The following is a 26,093-nucleotide window of genomic DNA, read 5'->3' on the forward strand; positions in this document are numbered from 1 at the left end:
ACAAATAGCAGGGTACATAATCGAGCCACAACTTAAACAACATAAGGAATGAGAGACCACGTTCTTTGAAGAATTTTTCTCTTGCATCTAAGTTGGTTTTTGATACCATACAAAGTTGTATAAGAGCTAAACACAATGATGAACTTATAATAAATCAGGATATCATCAATAGAGACAATGATGAATAGTTTCAAATATTTCCCAAACACCCTCCTCATCAAATTCATAAATATCGCAGGCGTATTGTGTGATGCCCTAGCATATAATTGTGAAGGATTAGCTTACCTAAACATGAATTAGGCAATTTTAATTAAATTTCTTATAGTGCAAAAGGATTCGTATAATACAATTAGCTTAGTCTTTAAATTCAAATTTGCCAAATTTAAGTAGCTAGAATTTGATGATCATGTTTCTTAAGATAGTTGATCATCCTATACGATGTGGTGATCGTAGAGTACAATTAGTTATAAATTAATTTCAATTTCATTAAATATTTGAACTAATTTCTATTTGAATTGATTGTACAATTTGATATTGATCGTACAATATGATTACAAGAAAAAAAAAATCAAATATTCAATTTTACTCCTTGTGTGTATATGCACGGTTGTTAAACCAGCATACACCTAATACATAAATTGACTTTAAAAAAAAAATTAATTTATGCCTTGATTCTATACTATCTTGAATCAATTCTTCAATTATTTTCTTGGTGTGTATATATCTAAAATGGTTAATAGCATACAAAATTAATATCAAATATACAATATAGGAATAAACAAATAAACATTCAATAATGTTTGTAATCATTCAAATGCAAAAATTTAGTGGATTATCTTGAATCAAATCGGGTTAGATTTGGTGAAATAATACACTGATTCGTAAGTGTTACAACAAAGATGTAAGTTGTATCTATCACCAAATTTGGGGCATCTTTTGCCTCTTCTTAGGTTTGCGGGTTTGGGTAGAGGTTGTACTAATAACTGTGCTAGTATCCCTCTGAGCTCCATTGGATCTCCGGGACAGTCTCCCCATAAAATGACCATTACTCGTTGATGACCCTTCACTACCTACTATCGAAGAACCTGCTCTATAATGTCTTTGCTCCCCTCTAACCTAGGGCGTACCCTCTGAGTTCTTTATTGATACTGAGCTACCTTGTGACCCATCTAACCACAATGAAAATCGAATACAAATAACATTTGTAGTGATATCTTCTTCCACATGATCCATATAATGGGGCACTAGTCATAAATATAGCGTAACTACTCCCATGCATACTTGATCCTCCTCTCATAGAATCATCTACTCATAACTTGCTCTTATTCCCACTAACATTGATCTTAGCTAGTTTTCCTCCGAGTCTCTTCCGATTAGCCAACAAATCATTCTTTATTAATCGAGCCCTCTCCACCAGCTCAGAGAAGTCATATATGTGAAATGAAACTAAAGGATGCCTCAAACTAAATTGAAACCCCCTCGTGAATCGGTAACACTTCTTCTCCGGAGTATTAACTAGCTGCATAGCATGTGTAGCAAGGGCTGTATCATACCCTCATACTGCATAACTAGCATGCTCTCCTATAATACTTTTAAGAAAGACTACGTCATCTATTGTCTAGCAAATGGTGACAAAAACCAAATCTTAAAGTCACGGAGAAATCTTAGCAAGAAATATATGCATTCACCCTTCCTTGAAATAGCACATGATTTGAGTTTCCCATTAAAGTTGATGAATGACATATTGTATGGATAAGTCAAAGACTTGGATGTTCTAGCAAATGTGAAACATGCTTTCTCAATAGCGAGGGAATCAACTACAAGAGGCATTCTTATTTTACTAGCGCTTTAGGAGATTCCAAAAGGATTCCAACATCATAGAGGCAAATATTTATTTTTTTTATCTAAATTCTTTTTTTACACACTTAAATTTGAGTTCCACTTTTGAAGAATAAGTAGCTTCCAAAAAAGAATCATGGTCATTCTATCCATGTAAGGTCATAATCTTACTGAGCAAACAAGTCAATTGGATTGGTGATCTACTTGAAACTTGTTGAGCTTGTGCTAATCTGATTAAGTTCAATCTCATTCAAGTTTATTTGAGTCAATTCAGCCTAATTCATGTTGGTTCAATCGAGTTCAAGCCAATTAATTATGGATCATTCAAGTTCAAAAGTATGACTTGACCTTGTGAAGATGTATCACTTACACTTATGGTTGTGTGTAGGGGTGTCAAAATTTGACACGACACAAAATTCCGACTTGAACCCGACCAAAAAATTTTGGATTAGACTTGACTCGATTTCAAAACTGGTCAAGTTTGGGTTCACGAATTCGACCCAATTAAAAAATGGGTCGGGTCCGGGTTGACCCGACGAGTTGCTTGGTCAACATGGAAACCGGTTTGAAATGAGCTGCTCGCCCTGCTCGTGGCTGCCCGCACCTGCCCCCGCTGCTGGCGCACCTGCCCGTGGCTACCCGTGCCCTGCTCCTAGCTGCCCGAGCCTTGCCCGCTGCTACCCGTGGGCCCGTCGAGGTTGCTTGCGAGCCCGAGCACCTGCCCAGCGCCCTCGCGCCTGCCGCATGCAGCCTGTCGTTCCGTTATCTCGCCTCTGCCATAACCTCAACGAGTGTCGGGTCGGGTCAACCCAACAACCAGCTTGGTCGGGGTCCGAGTTTGCATTTTCGACCTGTTTACATACACGGGTCGGGTTAGGGTCGACTCGTTTGAACCCTGGTCAGTTCAGGGTTCGACCCGAACCTGACACGAAACCCGATTTTGACACCCCTAGCTGTGTGATGATATATGACTTTCAACTGTAGTGATTTTATAGCTTTAGGTGTTACTTTGACTAAATTAGCAAGTGCTTATGAATCCAACCAAGCTCAATTCTACTCATTTAATATGAAAGAGAGAAAAATAGTTATAATCTAATCAATTATTATAATAAAATTTAAAAAAATGAGAAATTAGAATATAAATAATAAATAATCACTTAATAGATAGAGATGAGATATGATTTTTAAATATTTTTTGAAACTTTGTACTTAAACTTTTAAAATACTAATATATTTTAATATATTTTAAGCCACTAGACTTGTGAGCTAATGAGTAAAGCCTAACCTAACTCATGCTGTATTGGCCTGGCTCACAAGGGCACCCGAATCTAGCGTAACCGGGGGCAATTGCGACCATTTGCAACCAATCTTCGCATCGAAACCCTAACTTAATTTCCCTTGGTGGCGGCCGCCTTATTAGTTCATGTGTTTTGCAAGATCGTGTGCGGGACTTTCAGAGGGGCTAAGATGCAGATCTTCGTGAAAACCCTCACCGGAAAGACCATTACACTCGAGGTCGAGAGCAGCGACACGATCGACAATGTGAAGGCGAAGATCCAGGATAAAGAGGGTAATCCATTTCTCCATGAAGTCTCTTTTTTTTTTCTTGATCAATTTTTAGAAACTGCTGCTAACTCTATAATGATTTTTTAGTACTATCGTTTCCTCTTCGTTCTTACTTTGAATGGTTGTTGCGGAGGCTGACAAGTATGATATTTTGCAGGTATTCCGCCGGATCAGCAGCGCCTGATCTTTGCTGGGAAGCAGCTTGAAGATGGACGAACCCTTGCTGATTACAACATACAGAAAGGTGTGATATGTTTTCTTAAATATGTCGTATTTTAATCTATTATTTTCATTTCGAAATCTTATTTACTGTATGCTGTTTAACAGAGTCGACTCTGCATTTGGTGCTGAGGCTTAGGGGTGGTATCATCGAGCCCTCTCTGATGGCTCTTGCTAGGAAGTATAATCAGGATAAGATGATCTGCCGCAAGTATAGCTCATGTCTATTCAACTCTTTTTTTGGCCTTTAAAGTTTTTTTTTTTTTTTTTTTTTAAGTTTTTTATCATGGAATGGCATAACTTCTCTTTAAGTACTTGGGGCCTTCTTCAAAATTCGGTTGTATTTCTTGAGCTGATAATTTTGCTTAAGGTGCTTCCCTTGATTGTATTATCCTGTTTAATTGCATCTGAATTATGGCATTTGGTGTTTTTAATTTAATTATTAAAAAGTTGCAATTGGTGTTTTTAATACACAACTCCCCTTGGCCTATTGGTTGAGAGCTTAGGCTTCCAACTAAGAGGTCCAAGGTTCGAGTCCATGTGTATGCGTTGTGTGTGTGAGTTTGTCTTAAATGACCTAAATGTCCCAAAAAAAAAAGAAATATTTAATGATAAACATGAACAAAACAAACTAGTATTTAAATTTTGGTTTTCTTAATTTAACTTTTCGTTCTATTTTGGTTGCCTTTCTAAATCATGGAATGATAAAGGTCTGTTTGGTTTGCTTTTCTTTGAAATGCTAAGTTATTTAAATGCCAGTACAATCTAGATATTATAGGTATTATAGTCTTTAAATATTACAATGCCATTGTTGGATTGTGATTCTAACATTTACTTATTTTTTAGCCTAATGTATTTAAGAGATAAAGATAAGTTGAGTTTTGCATAGCAGTTTACTTCTGTTAAACTAACATCTCCATGGCTGGAACCTTAAGATGTTTGCAAATCAAACTGCTGCCAATGGTTAATTATATGATGCTTTATTTTCTTTGCCGTTGTGTTTTATGTTATGGTGTCTTCCTAATTTTATATTGGTCTAAACTCATATTTCAATGGATTTTGAGGAGATTGGCCTTTTCCTCACTGGCATTGTTTACATGACCGTCAGTTTTTTAAGCACTGAATGAAAAGGGGAAAAATTTATAAATTATTCTGTTCCATAAAGGTTCCAACTTTCCTCATCAAAAATTTAAAGTTAGCAGTTTGATTTAATGTAACATACTGAGGTCACATGTTACATTTACTGCAGTATCCTGTGAAAAGTTTAAAGAATCAATAAGTTGGTATGATAGGAAATTTCATACAAATTCAACTTTTGAGGCATATCCATGCTATTAGGCCATTCATGCTTGCTAAACAAGCTGAGTTGTTAGAGACTATTTTGTATAAATTTTGGAATATTGTGATATATGATAATTAGATGGAGGTGGCTTTTAGTGTATTTTAAAACGACAGTGCATCTTGGCAGGGATGATGAATCAATTAGATGCACGATGGAAGCAATTCCACATGAGCACAACTATTGAGGCATATTATGCTGACTTGCCTTGTTTCTCCCTTCCAAGCTGAATGAACCAAGTTTTCAATGAATGGATTCAATATTCATTAGCTAATTATTGTATGTTATTATATTATTTGGTGTGCTTTGTTGTAGATCGTGGTGCTTTTTTTATCCTTCCAGTAAGCATTTTAGAATGCTAGTGCCTGCTTTGTAAAATGGAAGGTATGGTGAAAATTTATTAGTTGAATGTTGTGCTTATGTATTTTAAAATTATAATGCATTTTGCAGGGATGATGAATCAATTAGATGTGTGATGGAAAAAAAAAATTCCACATGAACGCAACTATTGAGGCATATTTATGCTGACCTGTCATATTTATTCCTTTCCAATCTGAATGTACTAATCTTCAATGATTGGATTCAGTTTGAATTAATTAATGAGTCTATATTACAATATCCTTTGGTGTATTGTGTTTTAGATCGTGGTGCTTTTTTTTTTTTACTTCCAATAATTATCATATAATGCTAATGCTTGCTTTTTTAGGGGACAGGTATGGTGCAAATTTTGTTAATTTGATGTTGTGCTTGTGTATTTATTTTTATCTTTACATCATTATTAACGATTTGTATGCATAAATTTGCAATGTCCATTCTTCTTCCATTAATAGTCTGTATTGGGTAATACTATCCATGTTACTGTTAATCTTATATCCGTTAGCTTTTGAACATCAACATGTGTTTCTTGTAGGTGCTACGCAAGGCTGCATCCAAGGGCTGTTAATTGCAGGAAGAAAAAGTGCGGACACAGCAACCAGGTAGCCCTTGCAACGTGTAAATAAATTTTAACTATTGTGGTGTGGTGTCCTATAAACTATATGATGCGGGAGAAAATACCCTTGAAATATCTACCTACTTTAGGTAAAACAAGTGAGCTAATAGCCTTACACATTTTCAAGAGAAATAACCCATACAACCAAGCAGGAAGTTGCATAATCATCATACAGATATAAAAGCTTGATTTCTGTTGACAATCTTAGGAATAGAGGGGAAAATCATGATGCTTTAGGCTGCACAAGACCTTCCCCTATATTGAGTAGTTTTTAAGGTTTTCTTCTCTAAAGGAGTTTTGGAAGATTTCACACATCAACCATACATAACGGTTTGCACAAAATTTTCTCCAGATGAGATGTAAAGGCTTACATTTATATTAACTATCATTAAAGGTTGGCTAACCGAAAAATATAGCATCAATATATGGTGGATTCCCAAAAGATTGTGTTTGAAGAAAAGAAAACCAGCCTAAATAGGGCTATGGTGATTGACCAAATGTTCTCTACTAAACCAAGAATATCATTTTTGGTAGTTCATATTGGGATGAGCGGCATGTAAATGCAAGAAAAAATGGATAACGAATGAACTTCCAAGGTTTACTCCAAAAATTCTTCTCCTTTATATGATGCTTTAGGCTGCACAAGACCTTCCCCTATATTGAGTAGTTTTTAAGGTTTTCTTCTCTAAAGGAGTTTTGGAAGATTTCACACATCAACCATACGTAACGGTTTGCACAAAATTTTCTCCAGATGAGTTGTAAAGGCTTACATTTATATTAACTATCATTAAAGGTTGGCTAACCGAAAAATATAGCATCAATATATGGTGGATTTCCAAAAGATTGTGTTTGAAGAAAAGAAAACCAGCCTAAATAGGGCTATGGTGATTGACCAAATGTTCTCGACTAAACCAAGAATATCACATTGTGTATAATGCCTGTATACAGTATGTAAAAATTTAAACATGGTATATATAAACTTGAACATAGTGTGTACAAATGTGTATATAATGTGTACAATTCTTATACATAGTGTGTATAATACTTGTAGACAGTATATATAAATGTATAATACTTGCACATAGTGTGTATAATACTTGTCACAATCCCAATTTGTTATAGGGATTGGGACTTTAGGGGATCAAATCATTACATTTTTTATAATGATTAGGGGATCAAATCAATACTCTTCCTATAATCAATTTTCATAACAATTTTTCTTATTTTTTATCTAACCTTTTCATAGTACATTGATCTAAAATGGTCCTTTTGTATCATGATCAACCTTGAAGAATTCAAATTTGTACATTTACCTTCAAGCTTGCATGAGGCCATATAAGCTTTTCCTCAACTTTCATACAATTGTTAATTCAACTTTTATTTTGAATCTGTTTGGTTGTTTCAGATAGATTTTTTATTTCAAACTGCTATGCTGGAAGTTTTTTTTTTGCATCAATTTAACCAATATTTGAATTCAAATTTTCTGCTAAAGGAAGAACCACTTAAATTGAAGACATCATCACCATAGATGTGAAAATGTCATCAAAGTCCATTATTTGTTTCTGGCTAAATCCCTTTACAACCAACCTTGTTTTATATCTTTGTTGTGAGCTACTCTAACGATTTTACGACTTGAATGACCGCTTTTTTTTCAATATTTTCATTCCCTTGGCAACTTCTCCGAGTCAAATGTATGGTTCTCATGTACAAATTCATTATTTCTTATATTGCCCTTTATCACTTCTCGTGTTCAAGTTACATTTCCACTTGGTAAGTTTGTTGGTCATTTCCATCCATTAGCATCATATATTCATTTGTAAGAGTAGTTAGCGGAAGGTTATCTTTACCTAATGACTCCTCTCAATTAAGGCACTTGGTGGTTTGAGAGGATTTTTCTTTACATGTTCTTTAGGTGTAGGTTTATGTTCAACCTCATTTTCAAGGACATCAACATGCTCTTCTTGAATTTCTCCCCCATTTTAGTCATGCCATTTTGGTGGAGTTGATTTTAGGTCAATAAGAATTTTATCCATAGACTTGGGCTTTTCATTCTAAAAAACTTCAATATTTTTATGTTCAAAGATCATATTTGTAGTTTTAATTCCCTTGTCAACTCATAGTGATCATTGCCCAAGAAATGCATTGTTTTATATCTCAGTTAAGCTTTGTGCTCTCATCTCTAGGAATCTAAACAAAATGCCTTGCGCTCTAACACCTTGAAGTAGTTATATGATGCATATTTCTCCCTCCTAACTCTTTCCGGCATAACCCCATCTCAAGTAATTAAAGGTGAATGCTAATCAAGTCAATTAAAGTCTTCATTGCGTCCCTCCAAAAGGGTTTAGGAAATTTTTGAGTGCTGAGCTGTCATGGTTACTATCCTTTCTGCCATGTTCAATGCAGCGCTTTTTTAATGAACCCTATATTCACCACCGTTAGTTGAATAAACACACTTTAACTGCCTTATAGTTTCTAGTTCTTCTCTAGCACGGAAATTTTTGAAGATATAAAGCACATTTTCATTGGATTTGATTGCATTGGTTGTAAGCCTTCCTTGAACTTAATGAATGTAGCAAAATACAAAGCACCAAGTGTTCTTATATCCATGGTGCACAAATCAACATTATGAGGCCCAATCTATCAAAATAAATCATATATTGTTTATCAATTAAACAATGACATTTAACATTTGTAGGATTTGCTTCTTGATAAGAGTCTTAGGCTTGTATTGCTTTCTAAAATGACTTTCTACTACAAAAAATTTTAATTCAATAAATTTTGTACTAAAAAGCTGCTTTATAAAGCAGTAAAAAAGCTGTCTCAAATAAAGCCTTAAGCTCTTTTTGGCTCATGAGGCCAAACCTCTAATAATGCTATTGCTCTAAAGAAGTGTCCTCATTTACATTCACCTTCTCATGGCATATCTTCCCTTCTATCTCCTAGTGTTTTTTTGTCGAGCTTCCATTTTCCTTCACCGAAGTAGTTAAAGCATCCTTCATTACCAAGGCAACTGGCGGAAATCGAGTTGAGGTAGATGTTTGGGACATTTTAACATATTTCAACACCTAATATTTGTTTCCAGGGATGCTCCTTCCATTATAATAATCGTACACTCACGTATTCACATTTCCATATAGTTAAAACACTGCTTATAGGAAACAAAGTCATGCCTTGATGTTCCTTCACATGGAAATAAGCGATCAAATCTGCAATAATTGTGGTGTGTTAACATGTAAGATTGTTATATCCGGAATTGATAATGAAAACTAAATCACCTTTGTTTTCGATTGTCTCCATTTCCTTTTCTTTACCTTACTCTCTTTTGATATTTCTGCATTCTTTTCATGCCTCCAAGTTTGCTACATTAATAACATTTGATGCCACATCTAGGCTTTTAGATCGTTCCTTCGAATTTTCATTTTCATCACCGTGTGTAGGTTTTTATTGTGTTCCTTCCCATTTTTTTCATGCGAAGTTCCTCTGAATAATGAATATGGACTAGTTCCTTGTTTTTTCTTATCTCGCCATTCAACATACTATCCATCTGTCACCATGCTCAAAGTTAGCACATCATTAACATCGCCAAGTTCTACCAATTATCTGATAGAGAGCTCAGAGATAAGAGGCCAGAACTTCATCATTAAAGTCAGTCTTTATGATTGCATTAATCGTTCAAAATCCTTTAGAAGTTAATGCAAGTTAATGCATATGGTCGAACACTACTTGTTGATCCTTGAAAGAAGTTCATTAAGCTTTCTTATGTTGAATCTTTTTTTTTTGAGCGTAGTAGTCCTTATAGATTTTTAGCCACATCCTGTTTGCATTGTTGTCTTGAGTTATGTGATGTATGGTGTTTGATCAATCCATAGGCTAACTTTCCCTAGCCCCTTATTTTTCATTGGTTCTCATTTATCTTTTTGATCATTATTTAAGATTGCGCAATATAAGGTTCGCCTCAGCGCATTTTTATATGAGACTTGCACCTCAGTTTGGTTGAGGCCCGTCTTAAGGCGTGCTTCGCCCCACTAGGGTGAGACTTACGTCTTATATATATATATATATATATATATATATATATATATATATATATATATATAAACTTACATAAATGCTAAAGTAAAGCCCCAAACAAATTATGCCTTTATGCACCTCTGAGTTGTATAAACTTCCTCTCTATTGCCTCAACCTCCAGCCCGCTGCCTTCACCACAGCCACCACCATCATATCTGCCATCAATGATCACTTAAAAGCCGCACACCATCACTACCTTCGCCTCTACTAAAATTTTTGGAGTATTAATTCATCTATATGTTGATGAAAAATATTTATAAAAAAGAAGATGATTGAAATAAATAAAGAAGAAGCATTTTAGGAGGCATTGAACTTTATAGGATGAGACATGAGAGAGACCAATTGGTTATGATGATGACTCTAAAATGACAGTACAAATGATTTGAGTTGTTGCCAATTGTTTCAAATTTTTTTGGAAATTAAATATGAATGAGTAGGGATTTGAGAAAGAAATAACTTGCAGTTAAACTTAATGTTATATGATACTTTTATGTAATTCCTATATTAATATTTTTGTGCTCATATAATATTGGTATTTTAATTATATTTCACTCAATTTATCACTTATCACTTTATGTTTTGTGCAAATTTTTATTTTATATGTATGTTAATTTGTTACTTCATAGTTGTAGAAAGTTAATATATCACCCATTAACATATTATTTGGACATTATACAAAAAATCACTTTTAACTTTTATTTATATTTTACGTCTCAAATTAGCTTGAGGCTTACGCCTCGCCTCCCAAACTAAAGGAAGCTCAATATCCAATTGTGCAATTTTAAACCTTGTTTTTGATCATTTTTTTGGCTTTACTCCTTTATGTTTGAGGAGATTTTAACCCCTTGCAATGCAAAATATCTTCCACTCTTGTCTTTCACATTGAATTGTTGGATGGTATGAGCTTCAACATTGTGTTGGGACCCTCCGTTATATTTACATGAAAACCTAGCTAGCCTTTCTCTGATACCCGACCTTGTGGCGTCAGTGACCTACTTGCAATATGATGCAAAAAAAAAAAACCCTAAAGATTCACTCCTCTTCGTATATAACCCAAAAAAGAACAAATATAAATTGGCACAATCAATGAACAAATAATGACGCCGGATTTATGTGAATTCTCAAATTAGATGGAAAAAATCATGTGATTTTAGCTCGCCTATGGCCTAGCATTATATTTAAGAAGTTCACAACTTTCCTGTTCTAGAGGGTTAGACACATTAATCATGCATAATGGTTGGCCCACTCTTGAGATGACATCTTGAAACTCACACTTATATCAACCCTTAACTAAGTTTAGCTCACAATAAAGAAAACTTCCCCATTTCTTGTTATGCTGTACCTTGTCTTTTGTTGATCCAGCTTTTAGAATTCGTTTATAATAGATTGAATCTCAAAATAGTTCCCCACTATTCATATGCAGCTAGTTTAATTCTTGAGTATCACATTTTTTTCAATTTTGTCCATTAACTATGGAAAATTGACCCAAAATGATTCCTTTGTAGAAATTGGGATATCATATCAATCCCAACGAAAGTATCATTTTGGATCAATTTTTTATAATAATGATTAGATGAGAATTTGACTCTTGACATGACACAATGGAGAAAAAAGGATTCATGTAGCCGACCCCATAGTGTGGGATAAAGGCTTGTTGTTGTTGTTTATATAGTAAGTGACTAAATTGTAGAAATATTATACTTTTGGATTGAATGGATCATATATAAACAGTTGAGGACCATTTTGAGATTAAACTCCATTTTTAATTATATCCCTAATTGGGAAGCCGTTTGATTCAATGCTCTTAGATGTTAGTTAGCCTTCAGAATTTGTGCTTTACAAATACATTGTTCGGTTTGTGGAGCATTTTAATTTCAATTAAATATTATGATAAAATATGATGGATACTTATTTCCAATTGCATTTTTTACTATATTTGCAAACTAGATAGTTGATTTCTGTTAATAAAATATTGTTACAAAGAACCAAAGAGCCATTGGAATTTGTTCACCAACTTCTCTTTATTATCTCTCTTTCTTTCTCAGGCACTTAACAAATTTGTTTTACATGTAATTTTCTTTTTAATATCTTATATTGTTTTAATTGTCACCTTTGCAGCTGAGGCCCAAGAAGAAGATCAAGTAAACAATGTTGCAGCCTAAGTATGTGCTAGCATATCTACTGTGTTAGGACTTGGTACCTTTTGCAAGTTTCATCTGGATATTAATTATGTGTTTGACTATGAATTTTTTTATCTTCAGACAAATTCTCTTTTGGGTACTGGATTTGTTGCCATCCTATTGAATATTTTAGCTTTTTTTTCTATTTCAGTTTGATATGAATTTAGCAGTGCTTTGGTGCCTTGCAATACTATTCTAATTGAAAGTAAAGAGTGATTTGGTTTCTGAGAGTTCTCAGGTAGACATTAGGACTATAAAATCTGTGGATCGAGGTGCTAAGCAGAAGAGCTGTTGGGGAAGAAAAACATTCAAAGTTCCAGTAGAAAAAGTACCTTGGAATTATATACATGTATAATCGGTTTTTGGTAGGAGAATATCATTCTCATCTAATTAAGTTTTTGTTTGGAACAGTTTTCTTACTGTTTTTAAAAGCAGTTTTTCCGTAAAAAAATATTTTTGAATTTGAAATTTTGATGCTAGAAAAACTGCTTTAGAAAGCAATAAGAAAGCTGTCTCAAACAAACCTTAAATTTCAACCTTATTAAGGAAAAAGCTGAGTATTCGGACAAAATTTTTATAGGGATGTATTTCTGAGCTCTTAAAAATGCTAAAGGATGATTATAACTCTAGGTAATTAATATTACATTCATTTTAAAATAGATTTAAGGACTTTGAAATCTAACCCAATCAGTTTTAGCCTGAAATAATTTTCTTTTTCTGTGAGCCCATCTTTTATTTACTTTTTTTTTTTCTCTTTTGACAAAGTGTATACCTTTGTTTTGTTTTGTTTCTGTTTTCTTTGATTGTTATTGGAGAAATTATTAGATGCGGTCACTTGATGTCATTTAGAGGCGAATCAAGATGTATCACGTCACTTTTTGGTTGTGTACTGGTGTTGTATTTCGGATGATATGATACATTCTGATTCGCCTTCAAACAGTCCGATGACCTCATCGAATAATTTCTCATGTTATTGACCCCTATTTTTCTGGTGATGGATTTTGGTTTCTTTCGTTTGTTTTATAGTTAAGCTATGTTCTCATCTCTCTCTCTAACCATTACCAAAAAGGTCGGGGTCTTTAATTGCAGTATTAATAGGTTTAATTGCTTTAGCTTTGGTTGGTAATTTGTGATTAAGCGGGTGAATTTGAAGTCTAAGAAAAATATGAGCTTGTTCATCTCTAAGATTGGAAGAGTTAGAGGGAATATTTTGAGAGCTGTTCTAAGTAAGCTTGTTATTCAACCACTTGGTATTAACCATTGCTCCATTAAGTGTCAGTAAGTAGGGTTATTCTCTTGGTTGTTAAACCAAGTGAAGAAAGATTGTGGTTTGACATGTTAAATAGCTACAAAGATTAAAATTTGCAAATTTAAAATGGAAAAGTTACAGTCAGATATTCTTTTAGGTTTCATTTGAGATAATTTTTTCATTGTTTTTTAAAGTGACTTTTTAATATAAAATTTTTAATTTGTATTAAAAAGTTATTTTAAGAAGCAGTAAGAAAGCCATATCAAATGGAATCAATTCCCCTAATATGGTTGAAGTCTCTTATGAGAAACTATATAGTGTTAACAAGTATGGAAGTCGAGTCAATAACTTGGTAGAAACTTTTCTATCGAAGGTAGAGGTTTCATTTGGAAAGGTTTTCTTTTTTATTTTTAAAACAACTTTCTAGTAAGAAATCTGTTTTAAAAAATAGTAAAAAGGTTGTCCAAATGAAGCTAGAGTTGCATGTAAACACCATCATGATAAAGAAGTGCACATTTGACAAAATTTTAATAGTCCCATTAATGAATTAGAGTTGTATTTACCTCATATTAAGATCCAAGGTGCCTTGTAAGGAAGAGGAAGGACACTACCTAGTTGGTTAAGGGAGTTTCTTCTTATGGAGAAGAAAAGTAAAGAAAAGATCAACAATAAAATAAGTTAATTGAGATGGGATGAGGATTAGAGATTTTAGATGTGTTAAAGGATAGAGTACGGTAGAGTGAGGGAATTTTTCGTTCAAGCAATATATTATAGTGATGATATTATATTTATAGTGTTGTTGATATATATGTTAAAGCACTTGCAGATTCTAAACGGACATATTACAAGGATTTATATACATTAAACTAGATAAAGCAAAACCTCTTTTTTTTTTTACATGCTTGTCAAGTTAATCTAAAAATTTATGAATAAATAATAGAATTGACAATGCATTGGTCTTGTATAACAATATTGAATAACAAGTGGCCATGCTTCTTGTGCCTTTGAACCATTAAATCAAATTGCTATGAATAGCCCTCTGCTAGTGATCAAGTTGAAGTCAATACCAAAAATACGCCTTTAACACACCCCCACTAATTTTTATAAAAACCTGGCCACTCTAATTTTTAGGTAAATTCTTTTGCTCCTTTTCACTTAAAATTATAATTTTGCGTGACCGTTTATAATCAACTCTCTTACTTTGGCCATCTCTTCTTGCTTCCCCAACTTTACATATATGTTTGAGAGAGCAAGACAATAGGACCCTCATCCTTTTTGTTATTCATTATTCACATCAATTCAAGAGTCTCATTACTATATGAAAAAAAAAAAAAAAATAGAAATAATATGATTTGGCTTACTCTTGCTCTGAAGCATGAGGAAATAGTTGAAAGATTAGAACTATTTTGCCCATGAACATCATACTCTGAGATTATTTAACTCCAAGAAATTAGCTTCTTTCTCTACATTTGATCAAATATCTCCCTCCTTGTGTTAGATGGATTTAAATTCTATCAAGTTTAGAGGATTTACATATGTAATTTAACACAAACTTTTATATTTAAATATATACTATTTTATTACCTTAATCAATTAAAACATATGAATGAAAAGGCGCTTTAACTATTAAAAATTTTAATATTAATAATGCTTTTACTGTGATTTAAAGATTTGGGTGTTGTTTAAATAAATATAAAAAATTAGTATTATATATGTAAATATATAAGAATTCTATGATATTTATGCCGGTCGCCCAAGTTTTAATTGATTACTTAGGAATCGTATTATTTCCAAAATAAATCCAATAATTTTGAGAATGACACCAATTTTCAAACTTTTTATCATTATATCTTAATCAATTTTTATCATTATATCTTTATATGAAAAAAATCACACATTAATCACAGTGGTGTAGAAAATTATTGACCCCCATAAGCTCAAGTGACAAACGTGTAACACATTATTCACTTGATGATTACAAATTAAATAAGTATGATATGTTATCTACTGTGATTTGCTAAGTGTTTCTATATGTTACAGGTTATTCATACTATAAAAATTATTTTAAAATTATTTAAATTGATAAATTTTCTTAAATGTAAAAAATATTTTCTAAATTATTTATATGATAAAAATTGATAATATTCTTAGACATCATAATTATGCTATTTATTTTAAACTGGGAAAAAGATTCAGAAAATTTATCATCAAAACGAAATCTCTTTTGGTTATATAACGTGTTTCTTACTTAAATCTTTTATAAATTCTATTATATTTGAATATTCTTATTGTTTTCATCTAGTAATCAAGTTTTTTATGGGATTGTATAAGCCTCACGTGTAGGGCAAATTATTACGTCCAGTCACCGGATGTCCGGACATCCAATCCAGACGCGCCACGTCGACATGATGCAATTTGATTGGTGTCCGAACGAATCCGGACACCGAACGTAATAATTTGCCCACATGTAGGTGATAGCCGTTGAGTCACCTCTAAGGCTCATGGGAGTCATGGTTTGATTTTTAAATATATTTTTTATTACCTAATGGGTTGTGCTATGAGGTATAAGCTCCTCACCTTGAAGTAAGATTGTTGTAACCTAATGGTTAGAGCTAGAAGTGGTAGGTTCTTCACATTGAAGAAGAGATGTTGTAACCTAGTGGAGAAGATTATGAGCATCTTATTTCTTGCTTTGAAAGAGGAGTGTTGAGGGTGTGTCTTCATTTCCCCTTAAGGAGAAAGTTAGTATAAAAGATTTCTCCACCTACTTATCGAGTGAAGAATTATTTTGTCAGTAATTCTTAGTAGGGATCTTAGTGTAACAACCTAAACTCTTAACTATCGAGATATTGTTCATTTTGATCTAATGGTCTCACAGTTTTATCATATTGATGTAATTTTTCAGGAGATCACCCATTTCAAGATTTCTTCGGAATAAGCATGCTTAACTGCAGAATTCCTTAGTAAAATTCTAACAACTACTTCAAAATGTGCCTTGATGTGTAAGAGTTTAGCTTCTTTTTACTTATGGGATTTCACACCTTGTGCCAAGCAGGCTAGTTGTGAATTTAAGTTAACCCCTTTTTCTCAACATCTATTTCTAAAACTTCATTTTAAATAAATTACAACCCAACCAAACAAAGCCTAAATCTTCAATAAACATATTTTGTAAAACAATCAAAATATCATAACTTTAATGACATGAATTGAATATGAAGGGACTGCACATAAAACGAACAAATAAGAATAACTCAAAATGCAAAGTTGAGTTATTAATAAAAATAACTACAAAGATATATCATTATCTGAAACAAAGCCTATCAGCCAACACATCACATCGTAGGCTTCATTTCATTTATGAAAAGATTAAGATTTCGTTTGGGAGGACTTTATTACTGCTTCATAAAGTAACTTTCTAGTACAAAAATTAAATTTTTTGTACTAGAAAGCTACTTTATGAAGCAGAAAGAAAATCGTCCCGTTTGGAACAACTTTTTTAAGTGTCTCATAAAGCAACTTTTTAGTACAAAAATTAATTTTTGTACTAAAAAATTGCTTTAAAAAGCACTAAAAAACCATTGGGATAGCTTTCATACCGCTCTATAAAATAGTTTTATAATATAAAACTATTTTGAAAAAGAAAGTTTTGTGCTAAAAAGCTACTTTAGAGACCTTTAAAAAAGCCACCTAAAACGAATCCTAATGCATCTCGCAAAGTTGTAATCAGTGACACTAAGAGATTGTTATACAAGCCATTGAAGCCTCCATTAGACAGAATAATCATTTATGCCAGAACTTCCAAGCAATTTGACAACAAATCATACTTAAGTCAATTAATCAAGACATCTGTCTTCTAATACACAAATTTTCCCCCATCTCTACATAAACAAGGGAGCTGAGTAAACTCCCAGCACTTAGAATTCAGCATAGAAAAACACCATTATATTATATAAAAAACAAACAAACATGAATTCCTTCCTAGTTCAGCTGGATGAGGGGAGAGCGAGGAATAAGTGAAGGCTTGGGCTCCTTACTGGATTCATATGGATTGTTCTCTCTGAACTCCTCAAGGAGGACATCCATTGGCATTGTTCGAAGTGATTCAATGGTCCCCTTAGTAGGCACATCTGGCTCAGATCTCAATGGAGTTTCACCACTTGGCTCATAAACCTGCATATTTTGTTTAACACATTATGAAGCAAATTCATTCAAATTTTAAGGCCGCTATCTAAATTTTTTATAATTTAAGGTACCATATAGTCATGCTGGAAAGTTGTTTTCGCGTGGCAGTTGATACTTGAAGCCAAGCCATTATGATCTTCGCTAAGCTCCTGTAGACATGAAGAGTGAGCTTCCACTGCTTCCATCACCCCAGATATTGATTCCCTCTCATATTCCAACAAAGCTGAAACATACAAAATTTGAGTTGTTAAAAAAGATCGACTCGACAATATTTAATTATAGTTATATATAGATAAAAATAATCATATATCTGAATGTGTGTATACTAATATGTTTTTATGTGTGCATATGCCTGTGCATATATATGTTTAAATTATGTATATTCATACATTTAAATTTGTAAGGAAATATGTACATATCTACATGGAAATATTATATTCTATAATTTATAAATGGCTTTCAAGTAGACTTTTTATTTGTGGATAGCTCATGTTTAACTCAGTAAATTAATGATTTGAACACAAATAGAAAATTTTGACTTGTTTTCTTAACCAGCTGGCTGAATAACAGTTAAGCTCACTCAAGCTCGGTTCATTCACACCTCCATTAATACAATAGTGTTGCCAAATTATAGCATCAAGTAATTCACAAATCATAATAAAAGCAGTTGGTATAAACAACATACTGTCAATGTGATTAATGATATCTGTGCTATTCCTCTTGGCATCTTCCTCTGCTAACATACGCAAGGTATCAATCTCTACATCATGTTGCTCATTGCTCTCCATTGCGTTCCTAAGTAGGAGCCAATGAGATTCAATAGTGTAAATTAATGAAATTACAAGGAAAAGCATGATAACTATATTACCTAACAAGAGCCTCCATGTCTTTGACATTCTTGGTGCTCATTTCACTTGCAGATGCATGGACCTTCTGCCACTGTTGAGATGCAGTATCGCTAGTGTTAACGCTGTGACAAGTTTGCAATACAAGTAAGAAAATATACGGTTATGGAAACGCCAATATGAGTAGAAGGTAAGCAGAAGAGGTAAATGAATCAGGAAGCTGACCATTGTTGAAGAATGGCTTCCAATCGACAGTGCTTTACACTAGAGAAGTCAGAGCCATCCTTGGAATCATGCTGCATCTGCATGTAAAATTCCTCCCATTTCCTCTTGGCATCGCCAGTTACACTTGCCGTAGAAGATGTGTGTTTGTCTAGGAATATTTTGTTCTCCATGGCGGTATCTCTCAACCCATTGAGCTTTGCATCAACCTGCAGGTTTTGTAGATCATTTAATTTACTGATTTCCTGATAAATTCTGTAAGTTTAACAATGTAGAATGAGCCTAAACCAGTTCTTTCTGTCGATTCATGTGAGCGGAAACCAACGTTGTCACTTGAGCTATAAGCTTCTCCGTCTCAGATCTTGTTTGCTCCTGCTTGAAGTATTCAAATGTTAGTATTATCTGAAATTAAAAAAAGGGGATTATAAATGAGAGAACGTACCTCATAGGCATTTTGAAATTCAGCAATGCTGTGGGTTTGAACTGCATGAACCCAAATTGAATGACACTGAAGCTTCTTAGATTTTTCTCTTAATTCGTCAATAAGTTCAAAAACAAAGCAGGAAATCTCCTTTGTATGATCCGAACTTGCATTGAATCTCTACAGATGAACAGTTTTATGTACATAATAACATACTCGCCTATGTATTTTCACTCTTTCGTTGAACTATGTAAAATTAAACATTTTAATTAATAAACTGGAATGAAAGACAAAATAAACTAGCAGACCTCACGAAGCTCCCGTGCAAATTGTGCAATTTCTCCTCTGAGATTAGATAATGTGCCTTGTAGATCAGTGAAAATCAAGTTTGCATCAGCTCCACCTAGAGCAAGTAGCTGTATAAAAGAATTAGTGCATAAAACAAGAGAAATACTTAATAGATGGAAAATGTTTACTCTTAAAGAGCTTGCTAACTCATGGTACTCACATGGTCAAGAGAACAACTATTTTCATAAGCACTATTTGACAGCTCCTCCAGACTTGCATTATTTGTTGCCTTGTTCAAACAAATTGTATTCTGTATTCCTTCTATGTGAGAAGCGTACATTACCCTTGATGCAGAAACCTTCTTTTTCAATTCACTTAGTGCCTAAATTCAACGTAGGTTACACAAATCAATATTTTATTATATCACACTAAAAAAATAAAAAACACAAACAAAAAAAAGAATGTTCTTTCGTTTACCTTATCATGAAAATCTAAACATGACTTGCTAAGATTCTCAATTGACTGTAGGTGTTTATTTTGTCGTTTAATGGATGAAACTAGAAGGTTGCAAATAGTGCTGATTCTCTCTGCCAGATTAGCTTGAAACTTGTCAACTAATGACCTATTTGTAGAATTTAGTTGGTCTTCTCTAGCTGTACAAGTTCATGGTTCAAAAAGACTTGATATTGCAACCATGCTATTAAAAAGAAAAATCTTTAGGCATTTAGAGTTATTTAACCTTTTAAGTGATACCTATTTTAGAAAATAATGAGGCATTGTCCTGGATAGATTTCTCTAAGTCAGACCTCAAAACGCAAGCTTGATGTGCCAAAGCATTCTCTATACAAGTCATCAAACAATTAGAAAAACTCAACTCCTCTTATTCTGGTGGAATGAGATCATTTAACAGATACAGACCTGCCTTCCGTTGTTCTGCAATAACAAAATCTTTCTCCTTCAATTGATAATTGGCATGTTGCAGATCTTCCTTTGTAGTGGCTAGTAGTTTGCTAGCGTGATCCAAGCTCCTCTGCATAAAAAAAATAAATAGATACAGATGCTTTATTTGATGCACTATTCTTCTTAAAAAGTAAAAAAAAATAAAAATCAAATTAAATTAAATTCACCTCCGTAGCTTCAAGCTTTTTACTAAGATTAGCAGATTGTTGTAGTTGACAATCGTACTTTCCTTGAAGGTCGTATATTTGCTGTTATATAACAAGAGGAATTACTTGAATGAAACCAAGTCAATAGAAATATTTAGAGAATTTTATAAATTGGGTTAAAATATAATTCAAAATAAAGAAAACTAACCTTTTGATTGCTTTCGAGCACCACGCCCATTTGTTCAATTTGCTCTGCCATTGCCTATATGGAATACAAAACATAAAATAGTAGAAAAGAAAAAGGTATCATTTTATAGCTCTATGAAAATAAATGCAACGAGAATTTTCCGTAAGGCATAATCGAAATTGAAATATATAAAACTGGATGTAGTAAGAAGATAACTAAAATGTAGGCATGAGAAAGTACACTGCACATCTCATGATGTCACGGCCATGTTAGTTATCAAGGAAATCATGAACAAAATTAAAGAAAAAAAAAAAGATATAATTGGCATCGGATAGCTAAAATTTAACAAAACAAAATATGCTAATACCTTTCTTTCAGCCTCCTCTTGGTAGTACCTCTCTTTTGGAATGTAAACTCCAACTTTTTCACGAGTAGCATAAACCTCTATAAAAATAATAAAGATCTTTCAGCAAGAACAGTAAATATGAATAAATAAATAAATAATAATAATAATAATAACTCACCTGCTTTAAGGCGATCTATTTCACCATATAGATCCTTTATTAATGTTGACTTCATCATTTTTTGATTTACCTGAATTTCCAAGAAAACAATGGACATGTTTCGCTTATTCAACGCAAGTGACATAACAAAAGTATTAATATCAACGAGTTCAAAGGAACCAGGATAGGAGATAGGAAATTACCTCAGGTCTATTCTTTATATTCTTAGCCCTATGAGCATAATCTAAAGTGCTAAGTGTCTCCTCAAGGCAGTGTACAGATGGTGAGACCGTGGCAATTATGCATGTCTTAGTCCTCCCACCTAATGAGTCACGTAGCAAGCGTGTCAACTTACTATCCCTGAAAATTCATGGATAAAATTTATCAAACATTGGATAACAAAATGCTTTTCAGAGTGTGGAGAGCAACCAAATCAGTCTAAAACAAAGACTAAAGAAAACCTGTATGGAATATGACCAAGATGCTCTACAAGTGCTGTTATAACACGACCTAGTGTGAGTAAACTTTTATTTATCTCCCCAGCTTCTCTTGCACGACCCTTAAACAAGTGCACATGCACAAAAAAGTACAAGAGAAATTAGACCAATGAACTAAAAAAAAACAAAGCACAAGACATTGCAGTGTTAATCAAAGAAACTAATACCAAGTAGGATAAAGAACAAATTTTGATAAACAGTCATACCTCTCTAGCGCCTGATCGAGAAATGTTTTCAGAACCCGCAAGATCCACAAGATTTAGCTTCCCACATTTAATAAGCTCTTCACCTTCTGGAGTTGCCTCTTTAATGTGAATGGTAATTGAAAAGAGGGAATGTGATCGACTGAAATAGGCATAATGTTTTGAATAAGTAACAAATGAAATCAAAACAATTAAAAAAAAAACAAGTAAAAGCACTAACCTGGATTGTTTGTTCAGTAATGTCTCAGCAGTTCGACGTTTTGAAGACCCTCTCTCTAAAAGAGAAAATATTTCATCAGCACTTGTTACTATTTCTTCCTCTAGGCCTCTTACTAAAACTCCTCCTTTTCCATCTTCCATGAGCGGTAATTGCTTTTTCTGCTTGTCCTCCAAAGCAATTTTAGATAACTCTTCTGGAGCCAGCAAATCAGTGATTTCTTCATTATACAACTCGAGAAAGGTAACTTTCACACTGTATTCAGTGTGCTGACACTCTAATGCATCGAAAATCTGTTTGACAGCTCTAGGAATGACACCTGCATTTAAAGGTAACTGACCTTTCGGTCCATTCTGCAATAAAAATGTCAGCAATAATTAGAAGAAGCATTTGGAAGGTCAGCAAACATGTCAGTCAGACTAAGTTGAACTTCATTCAGCGAGTGAATCACCTTAGCTCTTCTGCACTCTCCTTCCATAGTATATGTCTTCCCAGTGCCTGTTTGACCATATGCAAAAATTGTACAATTAAAACCCTCCAAGACCTCATTTACAATTGGAGTAATGGCTTGTTCATACAAGTCCTTTTGTTTAGCAGAAGGACCAAAGACCTGCATAGGAAAAGAAAAGCAAGTGTAAAGAAAGAAAGAAACAAAGCAAGTACATTGCTAATATGCACTTCCAACTCTCTATGAAAGGCAATACATATCCCGAGAGGAATAAAACATGAAAAACCAATTTGTTTCACTATTGTAAGCGTCCAAAAATGATTGATCTCACTTCAAAAGTGAGTTCAAGCATCAATTTGGTTACAACTGGATGGTCCAAGTTCTCAGTCTTGAAACTCACTTTTAACAAGATAAATGTGAGTTTCGATTTTGAGAGCTAGGAAGTCAACAACAATATTACTTTTTTTTTACTTTTAATAATAATAGAATGATGCTAAATTGTTATGATGATGATTTAGAATATAAATTTTACTAATAAAGACAATGAATTAATGAGAAATTGTATGATTAATCAACTGACAGATATCAAACTCTAATAGTGGAGAAGCTAGGTTAGATAAGATCATTTAATGTCGTTTGAATTCTAAAACATGATAATATCTATGATCAATAACACATACAAAGCCATAAAAGTGCAAGAAACTAGGCTTACATGAGATGATATAACTCAAGTGAGAAATGGTTGATTGATTACAAGCTAGTAGAAAAATCAAATTAATGGAAATTGAAATCAGAACTAGTCATTCGAATAAAATATATGAAATCCAAAATTTTGTTAACACACATGACAATAGAAGAATATAATAATTGGTAAGATTTTCTCCATTGTTATATGAAGACAATGAAGTTAAACCACAAAATTTCCTCCCAACAACGTAAGGGTAAGGCTACGTACATATAGCAATCCTCCCTAAACCTCAAATTGATAGGGTGCTTTAGGTATTGGGAATATGAAAACATGACAATAAGCTCACTGACATGCACGAGCATTTTATTTTAAATTTCCTGCATAACCCTATAACCGAAAAAGTCGGTTTTTCACAAAACTTCTTTTCCGTTGGGAACTTACACGTAAGAGACTTATCACACCTGCAGAACAGTACCTATAAAAACCAAAAAAAAAAACATTGCCAAGCCTTTTTTAAGTTCCTAAACGGGATTTTACATTGAATTTCCATGTTTAGCAAGCTTGAAGCACTTCGTAATATTAGAAGTACAGTGTCCCGCATTCATATAAATTTCATAAATAACCTTTTTCTTTTATCTTTAACTGGCGAAATACAAAGAAATACCCTAAGAAATAAAACAGAAAACCAACCTTATCAAACGTGAACACCCTGTCAAACTGCTTCCCAGCGATTGCCTGAGAAACAGCCACCTCCTTTTGGAATTCGTTGCAGGTAACAACTTGCGGGGCATTATTCCGAAGCTCATCCTCGCTGAAAGGTCTGGAAACGGAACAATCGAGCCAAGATCTTACATAAATATGATGATAATCTCCCAAAGACCCACAACCAATCCAACTCAAAACCCTAACCCTAAAGATTGTCACAATGCAACCTATTTACCTGCAACGCAGGAGGACCTGGACGTTCACAGCCTTCTCCTTCTCGGAGCGCGACGAAGCCAGCATTCTTGTAGAAAATCGGCGCTGCTGGAGCAGAGACTTCGGAGTTGCTCGCGCGGCGGGCTGGCTTGATAAGAGAAAGAGAACAGTAGGGCAAAGTCGAACTCTCACTCAGACGAAGAGCGGGATCTGGAAATCAGTTCAAATTTTCAGGGACATTTAAGTTTCTAGTCGTTTTAGAGCTAATAATAGCCGTAGGATCAAGCGATTTTCTTTAGTCGATTTTAGATCTCATTTGATCAAAGTTTTTTTAGTTAAAAAAAAAGTTTTATAAATATATATTTCTATAATTTTTATTGCTTGATATTAATTAATTACAATATTAATGAGCAAGAAATATACTATGTATAAATAAATTATTTGTATTACATTATATTATATTATTGATAATGTTTTAGAAGACTAAGACAATATATGGTTCACCTATGTCAACAAAATGATGCATGTAAGAACCTTTGATCAAATTCAATGATGTTGCCTCCATGAAATGAAGCTAAATCATCGTGACTAATATTAATGAGAACTTGTGCGATGAAAAAATTAGATGTCATAATCAAAATAATGAGTTATTATTGCATGCATATGATTTAAGATTACATCGGTCATGCCAGAAAATTTTACAAATGTCAAATATTTTGTGACGTCATACATAAACCAACATATCAGCTAGAATACTACCGTTGTAAGTCTAATATACTTGTGAGGCCATTACTTCATTATGTCAGCAATATACTACTTTTTCAAATTGACAGAAGTTGTCTTTTTTAAGGAATTCAACGTATAATACGGTGGCTTCTTATTTAGTGTATCCCACCAAATCCTATCAAATAAATGGCCAGCCTTCAAAAGCAATAAGCTTGATAAACTCTTCTAGATCAATTGGTGATTCTCAATAGTCTATAATTCAAGAACAAATGGATTTGCAAAACCTTTAAATAAAGTCAAACTATTGAAGAAAACACACCAAAAAAATAAACATGAATGACACCTTAAGATTATTGCAGCATTGTGGGTTAAGCATACTACATCCAAAATGCCAGCACAAGCAACTTCATACTCCATTGCAATAATGCAATAAAGTATATATATATATATATATGCATGAAATATGTGCATGTAAGAAAGGATGGGTGCAGAAGATGATTGATTAAAGTTGGCAGAGATATGATATGATACTCTATTCAAAAGGTTGAGCCAACAGGATTTTTTTTAAATGATCACGATACATTGTAACTATCCAAAATTCTTAAATGAATTTATTTGAAAATATAGAATTTATAAATAGTGGAGATGAGGCACTGTGATTGTGAGCGTAGCGGCTCTAAGGGAAGTAGCTTTGGGGCATATGCTGTGTGTTCTATAGTAACTTTGGAATAAGCATGCAACGATGTAGTGCAAGGTTGGAGCACCACAATGCTAGACATTAAAAAATATTTTTGAATATTAATTTATCTCTGCTCATCTATTTTCCTCTCTCTCTCTCTCTCTCTCTCTCTCTCTCTCTCTCTCTCTCTCTCTCTCTCTCTCTCTCGTTTGGCTTATCGGGAAAGGAAGGGAAGGAGGTCGAGAGGAAAAGGCGAGAAAAAGGAGAGAGAAAGGAAAGAAAATATTTACAGGGTCTTTCTGTCTGACTCTCCTATTACAAAAATTATTTTATTCATTATATGTGACTTTTATCCTATCTCTCTTTCCAAAGATTTTTATTCTGGGATTTATTCTTCTGTCTAAATCGATGTTTATTATATTTTCTTCTATTTTAATAAATTTTTAATGCATATCTTTTGATATATTGTAATTTTTATTATTTTGGTCATGTTGAATAGATGGTTTCGT

General features: G+C 33.4%; 2 protein-coding genes and 2 non-coding genes across 5 annotated transcripts; 3 read left to right on the forward strand and 1 right to left on the reverse strand.

Moving 5' to 3' along the window:
* The first annotated feature begins 3,250 nt into the window (after positions 1-3,250).
* On the forward strand, positions 3,251-12,377 carry LOC110092195 (ubiquitin-60S ribosomal protein L40). The gene is made up of 5 exons (XM_020816636.2): positions 3,251-3,409; positions 3,563-3,649; positions 3,733-3,835; positions 5,874-5,940; positions 12,144-12,377. Exons 1-5 carry the CDS (start codon positions 3,307-3,309, stop codon positions 12,168-12,170), a joined length of 387 nt encoding a protein of 128 aa, XP_020672295.1. The 5' UTR covers positions 3,251-3,306; the 3' UTR covers positions 12,171-12,377.
* LOC114579755 lies at positions 5,084-5,175 on the forward strand. Its single transcript, XR_003700922.1, has one exon. It is a non-coding gene; the product is annotated as a small nucleolar RNA Z266 (small nucleolar RNA).
* LOC114579754 lies at positions 5,405-5,501 on the forward strand. The gene has a single exon (XR_003700921.1). It is a non-coding gene; the product is annotated as a small nucleolar RNA Z266 (small nucleolar RNA).
* A 4,884-nt stretch (positions 12,378-17,261) lies between the features above and the next one.
* On the reverse strand, positions 17,262-24,374 carry LOC110092182 (kinesin-like protein KIN-5C). Of its 2 annotated transcripts, XM_020816605.2 has the most exons (23): positions 24,202-24,374; positions 23,952-24,081; positions 22,577-22,735; positions 22,129-22,478; positions 21,912-22,050; positions 21,670-21,767; positions 21,412-21,568; positions 21,230-21,299; positions 21,073-21,149; positions 20,727-20,780; positions 20,540-20,620; positions 20,331-20,442; positions 20,166-20,252; positions 19,890-20,065; positions 19,633-19,794; positions 19,433-19,540; positions 19,146-19,304; positions 18,992-19,075; positions 18,707-18,912; positions 18,505-18,606; positions 18,322-18,431; positions 17,708-17,859; positions 17,262-17,624 (listed from the first exon to the last, which is right to left on the reverse strand). In XM_020816605.2, the coding sequence occupies exons 1-23, from the start codon at positions 24,264-24,266 to the stop codon at positions 17,433-17,435; spliced, it is 3,030 nt and encodes a 1,009-aa protein (XP_020672264.1). In that variant the 5' UTR covers positions 24,267-24,374; the 3' UTR covers positions 17,262-17,432. The 2 variants fall into 2 exon arrangements, with proteins under 2 accessions (XP_020672264.1, XP_020672261.1); XM_020816602.2 differs by having other exon boundaries at positions 21,912-22,478.
* Between the last annotated feature and the right edge of the window lie 1,719 nt (positions 24,375-26,093).

Source organism: Dendrobium catenatum, unplaced genomic scaffold (assembly GCF_001605985.2).
Source record: "Dendrobium catenatum unplaced genomic scaffold, ASM160598v2 fragScaff_scaffold_621, whole genome shotgun sequence".
Taxonomy (NCBI): domain Eukaryota; kingdom Viridiplantae; phylum Streptophyta; class Magnoliopsida; order Asparagales; family Orchidaceae; genus Dendrobium; species Dendrobium catenatum.